We start from the raw sequence: 7,633 nt of genomic DNA on the forward strand, positions 1-7,633 counted from the left end.
CTCATTAAACTCATCATTATGAATGCTCTTATCAAGTCATCATATATTATATGTCTTAGTATTTCTCATTAAACTCATCACTTTAGATGTTCTTATCAAATCATCATATATAACATGTCTTAGTATTTCTCATTAAACTCATAATTATAGATATTCTTATCAAGTCATCATATATTACTATGTCTTAGCAGGTCAACACAACCCAAAAAAACGTCGACGACGTTAATTTGGGTTAGTTTTAGATATTCTTATCAAGTCGTCATCATCATGACATCATATATTACATGTCTTTAAAGACAACCATGAGCACCAATTGTGAAAATTTGTCTATTTTTTTATACTACTTATTTCGCATGGGTCTAAGAAATAGGGGTTATTTGCGTACTTTTCTTATTAATTTCGGTTAGTTGTAGGAAAGAGAATCATGTTAGAAAGAGAATGCAAGCTTTAGTATTCTTTTGGTATTGACCATATTGTCCATTATATACCTCTTTTTCACCATGTTAGAAAGAGAATCAAGAAGTTTACTATTTACAATATCATGCCGCAAGATAAATCATTTCAAGGTTAAGACAGGATCCGTGGGACCAATTGTCACGAGAAGTAGAATTCATAATAACAGGTCCACAGGCTGATTATAACAAGTCCAAAGGCTGATTTGTTCAACAAGATTCAAAGATATCCATTGGATCATAACCGAATATTTAAACACAGTAACTTACAGAAAAATGAGCTAGTGAATAGCAAAATTAATTAATATTACATCAAACAATCAGGTGGGAAGGACTCCACCACCGCTTTTTTTTTGGGCACTGGTTCTTCCGATCTAGTATAAATACATCTAGTGCTTCACAATGAAAACGTACGTACTTGTGTTGATGAAAGGAAAGTAGATGATGATAGTAGTAGAAGTATTCCATAAGTAATTGGTTTTGGTTGTCCTCACCGGAGGTCTTGACAAATTTACAATTAGGCAGCTGGGACCTTAACCGGGTAACTGTCGATTGAATCGGCCCAAGGGTTAGCTTCACACCCTGCTGGAATCGACTTCAGTGCTCTCCATACCGCACTGTTACACTTGAAACCCGACCCAAAGGCAATCTGCCACACACGATCCCCTTCCGCAACCCGTCCCTTGGCCTCTGCATACGACAACTCATACCACAAAGAACTGCTAGACGTGTTCCCGAATCGGTGTAGCGTCATCCTTGATGGCTCCATGTGCCTCTCTGTCAGATTCAAATTCTTCTGGACCTCATCAAGCACCGCTCGCCCACCCGCATGGATGCAGAAATGCTCAAACGCCAACTTGAAATCGGGAATATAAGGCTTCACCTTCATTTTAAACACTTTCCTTTTCACAAGCGTCAAAAAGAACATCAACTGTTCCGAAAACGGCAACACCAGAGGTCCCAAGGTTGTAATATTTGTCTTGAGAGCATCTCCAGCCACGGCCATCAGTTCCCGAGCGAGCGAAACCCCCACGATACCCTTGTCGTCCTCTCTCTGGTACACGCAGTTGTAGCTGTTGTCGTCGGCTCCCTTATGCGTCCGCACCGTGTGGGCCAGCTCATACTTGGATCGGCGTCGGTCCCTTGACCTGTTGGAGAGCAGCATGGCGGCTCCGCCCATACGGAAAATGCAGTTACAAAGAAGCATGGAGCGGTCATTTCCCGAGTACCAGTTGAGGGTGACGTTTTCCATGCTCAAGACGACGGCGTAGGTGTTGGGGTTGGCCTTGAGGAGGTGTTGCGCCAAGTCGATAGAGATAAGGCCAGCGCTGCAGCCCATTCCCCCGAGGTTGAAGCTCATGATATCTGCTCGGAGCTTGTAGTGGTTGACAATCATGGAGGATAGGGAAGGGGTGGGATTGAACAGGCTGCAGTTAACGATGAGGATGCTAATCTCCTGTGGTCTAACGCCGGTCTTGGTGAAGAGCGAGTCGAGGGCACCAAACATAACAAGCTCCGCCTCGGCCCGAGCTTCTTTCATGTTGAGCTGTGGGGGTCGAGCGGTGATCCCTTTGGGCAGATACGTCTCGTCTCCTAATCCTGACCGGGTAGAGATCCTTTTCTGGAAATGCAACGTATCTTGGTTAAAAAACCCCGATTCTTCTGACATCTTGGTGAAGGATTCATTCGGGATTTTGCGGTCTTGGTCGGGTTTGTAGCAAGCAAAGTCGACGAGGTAGATCGGGGTGGGACGCTTTGCCCAGTAAACCCCGGATAGGAACAGCAAAACCACACAGCCTGTTAGACTGGTGGCGGTGTCGAAGCTGGTAAATATTTGCTGGGAGAAGTTGTGGAGCCTTAGCCCAGTAAGCTGAATCAAAGTGGCTATGAACAAGGGAAAAACAAGGACAAGCATAACAAGGGTGGCCGTATTACAGGAATACCCATATCCAAGCTTCACGTATTTCAGCTTAACTGACTGTAAGAAATCAGGAAGCTTTCGACGGATCTTAATCACCACGGAAGAAGAGTCCTTGATGGCAAGCTCCGCCGTTAATCGTTCCTTATCCATATCCACGGTACTATTATGATCCATGGCGGAAATGAAAAAAATTGAAATTCTAAAAAATAATATGTAAAAATTTATATATATATATTTATGTATGGAGGAGTGTAAAAACCGATGTACGTTTGGAAGTGTTTGGGAATTGGTATTATAAAAAAAAGGGAGGGGAAAGTGTGCATATGTATATAGCAGCAGCGGGTAGGGAAGGTTGGGTGGGCAGATGATGGTAAAGGTAGGCTGTTTCATTAAATGGTGGGAACGCAGGGAGGAAGATAGCTCAACCACCTACGAAACACGTTATTTATAAACAGACTCCAATTCATCTTCACGCATAAATACTTAGTCAAATTATCATTCAACCATATTGTATATAATAATGTACATCCAAAAAATCTATTTAATTTTATTCTAAAAGTGATTCTTAATTAATAAAAACAAGTTCAACGCTCAAAAAAAGTAAAATCCTCTCTTAACTTGTCAAAACCATTTTGAAATAAATAACTAAATAAAAAGCACACATATTTTCTATTATAGCCATTGCAAGTTTCCACTAAAATAGTTTATATATATATATATATATATATATATATATATATATATATATATATATATATATATATATATATTATTAATCCAATTATATCTTAGTTTTGTAGTTATTTGAAAAACTAAGATGTTAATAAATTTCATATAACAAGTAGCTAGAGATTAATTGCTAGAAGAATACCAGATATAGTTACAATGTGTTGTGCTTTCCTTCAAAATTTAATGATGTCCCATTTGTTTCCTGTCTTGTTGTGAATACCATCCTTTTTCAAGGGCTCCTCCTTGCTTTTCTTTCTTTTTTTGGACCAATCAGCATTTCTTTATTTACAGTTTTGTTTAAAGTTTATTTATCTTCTCTATATATGGAGATATGATTATATTGTGTATATATGCTTCTTGTTCATGTTTTTTAGTGCAACTGAAAAATAAACACAAATTACATAGCATTGAAATTAAAAAAAAAAAATGCCTACTTTTAAGTTGAAAGCTAAGGGATCAAAACAACCGTTAAACAGTAATATATAAGGTCTGGTTCTTATGAGTACTAATTTTAAAATGAGGTTTCGTAAGAACATCTTAAAAAAATTTTAAAACAAGTCTTAAAAAAACACAAATCATAAAATCTAACATAGATCTATGTCTTTGACTAATTTTTTTTTTAAATTTAGATCATTAAAATTGACTCATGGATCATAATGATGCAAAATAAAAAAATTAAAATTAAATCATACATCAATTTTAATGATAATCATAATGATGCAAAAAAAAAAAAAAAAAAAAAAAAAAAATTGAATCATGGGTCAACTTTAATAATGCAAAAAAAGAAGTTTCTGATTTTTTTTTCTTCCGGACATAAATCTATTCTCGATTTTATGATTTATATTTTTTTTATTTTTTTATTTTTAATTTTTTGAAGATGATCTCATGAGTTCTCACTTTAAAATAAGTTCTCATAGGAATCGGATATATATATATATATATATATATATATATATATATATATATATATATATATATATATATATATATATATATATATATATATATATATATATATATATATATATATATATATATATATATATATAACACTCTAGCATCAAATTAATGATATATCTAGATTCCTCCCTAACAAGGAACACGTATATTGAAACTTGATATTAAGAAATATAAATGAGAATTAAGTTACAATGGAGAAACTAAAAAGAATTGAAGAGATGTAAGGAGGCCGGTGAGGGTAGGTGACTGCCCATCTACAAACATTAATTATAAATACGTACATTTCGCATGCATGCATTTTGTCTGGTATGTGCAACTGTGCAAGTGGTCAAAGATACAAGGCTGGAAATGGGTATATATATAAGAGGTGGTTACATTTCCTTTCTGTTTAGGACGTCCAGGGGTCCCGATTCTTGTCTTGGATTTTTATTTTGGTTAATAAGGGTAATATTGGTTTTAATTTTTTTCATATTAGGTCTTTAAGATTTTTTTTCCTTTCGGGGACATCCAGGGGTCCGATTCTTTTCTTGGATTTTTATTTTGGTTAATAAGGGTAATATGATTTTAATTTTGTCCACATATTAGGTTTTTAAGATTTTTTTTTTTTGTCCACGTTAAGTCCTTAAGATCTTTTTTTGTACATATTACACTAACATGATTGTTATAACGGTTTACAGAGGGGTAATAATGTTTTAATTTTTTCCATATTAGATCCTTATTTTTAATATTTTTATCATTTCATCTAAATCTTTTACAATTTATATTACTATTTAGTTAGATGATTTCATCATTTTATATTCTCATTTTAGTCGTTCATTCATCAAAACCACGGTTTCAATTGAAAGGTTACATAACAATTTTTTTTCCATTTAAAAAAAAACAAAAACTAATAATAATCGAAGTGTTAATGATTAAGGTTATGCTTGGCGCACCACAACTATTTAATAAGCTAGTTTATTTTTCGATCTTTTTTAAGTTGTTATGTTTGGTAAGCAAAAAAGTAGCTTATAAACTAACGTTTTTAAAAAACCATTTTGACTAGTTTTTTAAAAGTTTTTTTAAAATTTTTCCAAATATACCCCTTAACTAATTAAGAAAACATATTTTTTAAATGTCATTTTATGTCATTATCTAAATTTCAGATAGCTTATAAGTCACTGACGGAACAATGGTCAAAGTAAAAGAGTATCTTCGACAAGTAATGAGATAGCCAGTAATGGCGTATCGGGGCTACCCCATTACTTGTCAGTGATACTCTTTTAATTTGACACTAGCTCCGCTACTGGCTTATAAGTTATCTGTAATTTATATAATGAAATAAAATAGAATTTAAAAAATATGTTTCTTAATTAAATAAGGGGTATATTTGAAAATTAAAAAAAAAACTTTTAAAAAACAAGTTTAAGTAGTTTTTATAAAACGCTAGCTTATAAACTACTTTTTGTTTTGCTAAACATGACAACCTAAAAAATATCGTAAAATAAACTAGTTTATCAGCAAGATGCGACACGCCAAACATAGCCTTAATAATTAAGACTTTGATTATTATTAGTCTTTTTTTTTTGTTGGTAAAAATGACAAATTTTTTTTGTTATGTAACATTTCAATTGAAATTGTGGTTGTAGTGAATAGATGATTAAAATAAGATGATAGAATGATGAAGCCATCTAACTAGATATTAATATAAGAGTTAAATGAAATGATCAAAATATTAAAAATAAGGACTTAATGTGGAGAAAAATAAAACCTTTTTACTTATTCTTTAAATGGTTATAACAACCATGTTGGTGTTATACATACAAAAAAAAAAAATCTTAAGGACCTAATGTGGACAAAATTAAAACCTTATTATCATTTTTAAACGGTTATAACAATCATGTTGGTATAATATTAATAAATAAAAAACCTTAAGGACCCTATATGAAAAAAAAATAAATTAAAACCTTATTAGCCTCCTAGGTCATTGATCATTTTATTTTTCCTCCATTTTGTAGAAACCAAACAACTATTCCCCCTCTTACAATTCTGAATTAATCATTTCACTAAGGTTTAACCCAAAGAAAAAATAAGAAATATTAAATATCCTCTTATTTTTCTTCCTATTTATTTCCTACTAATTTTAAATAACCCATAAGAAAGAACAAATTAAACATTATTTTGCTGTCTGTTTTTTATTAATATCATATAAAATAATGATATACCAAATAAGAGGATTTCTCGAAAAAAAAATTACTTTTTTGTAAACGACTAATCATAATATATATATAGGGTTAGGTTCATTTGAGACCACCTATATTTTGTGAGACCGTGAGACGCATTTTTTTATTTTATTTTTATTTTTATTATTTTTTTTAGTTAATTCATGTTCCGAAAATAATATTTAAAAAAAGAATTTTTTGATTTTTCCATTTATTTTGCATTTTAAAATTATTTTTAGAATATGTACAGTGTTATATTCTATTTAGAATATTTCACGTATTTTTAAAATTTTTTTTATTTTTTTTAGTTAATTCAAGTTCCGAAAATAATATTTAAAAAAAGAATTTTTAGATTTTTCCATTTATTTTGTATTTTAAAATTATTTTTTAGAATATGTCAGTATAATATTCTATTTACAGTATTTCACGTATTTTTTTAAAAAAAAGCGGAATTTTTTTTATTTTTTTTTATTTTATATTTATTTTATATTTTTTTAGTTAATTCAAGTTCCGAAAATAATATTTAAAAAAAGAATTTTTGGATTTTTCCATTTATTTTACATTTTAAAATTATTTTTAGATTTGGTCTTACGGTCTCACAAAATTAGAATAGTATCAAATGAACCTGAACATATATATATATATATATATATATATATATATATATATATATATATATATATATATATATATATATATATATATATATATATATATATATAAAGCCTCATTTATATTAGAAGAAGCTAAGATAGAGACAAAAAGGCTAATTATAATATCTATAAATCCCCCATTTAAATTAGCAAGTACCTATGATAAGGGAAAAATAAGACGAGAGGAAAAAAAATACAAAGGATTACATGATATGGAAATTAAAATTGAAAATCGTACCAGTCTACCCAACTATGACTCCCGTTTCCTCTATATTTCCACCAGTCATACGATTGTTCAATGCGAGGTCTGCGATTTTTGTCGGGGGAACAACCATCTTCTTGAATTTTTTAACATTTCTTGCATTCCAAATGATCCAAATACTAGCAAAGAACATCATATTAAAAATCTCCCTTTCTTTAAGCTATTACCCCATGAAGCAGCATGATCAATGAACTATTGAGCATCTGTGTATTGTCTTCCTTGTAAGTTGTAACATCTCAGCAACCAATATCAAACTGCTTTGGTGTATTACACTCGATGTGTCGGTGGTCTGTGGTTTGAGTACAATGTTCACACAACTGATAAATCGTGCTTTGGATATTTATACACCTACTTCTTAGAGTGTCTGCAACTAGGATCCTCCCCAAGGCAGCCCTCCAAACAAAGCACTTAATTTTTAGCAGGATCAACTTTGACCAATATATGTAGGGACCATAGTA

At 31.6% G+C, this 7,633-nt stretch overlaps 1 protein-coding gene across 1 annotated transcript; it reads right to left on the bottom strand.

The window, feature by feature from the left end:
• Window positions 1–657: 657 nt before the first annotated feature.
• KCS1 (3-ketoacyl-CoA synthase 1) lies at window positions 658–2,789 on the bottom strand. Its single transcript, XM_078966496.1, has one exon. It carries the CDS (start codon window positions 2,761–2,763, stop codon window positions 970–972), a length of 1,794 nt encoding a protein of 597 aa, XP_078822622.1. The 5' UTR covers window positions 2,764–2,789; the 3' UTR covers window positions 658–969.
• Window positions 2,790–7,633: the final 4,844 nt, after the last annotated feature.

Source organism: Lactuca saligna, chromosome 7, assembly GCF_052625555.1.
Source record: "Lactuca saligna cultivar CGN05327 chromosome 7, ASM5262555v1, whole genome shotgun sequence".
In the NCBI taxonomy this organism is placed as follows: domain Eukaryota; kingdom Viridiplantae; phylum Streptophyta; class Magnoliopsida; order Asterales; family Asteraceae; genus Lactuca; species Lactuca saligna.

Coding starts and splice junctions, on each gene's coding strand:
- KCS1 (XM_078966496.1), bottom strand. CDS start 2,763: ATGAAACAGCCTACCTTTACCATCATCTGCCCACCCAACCTTCCCTAC.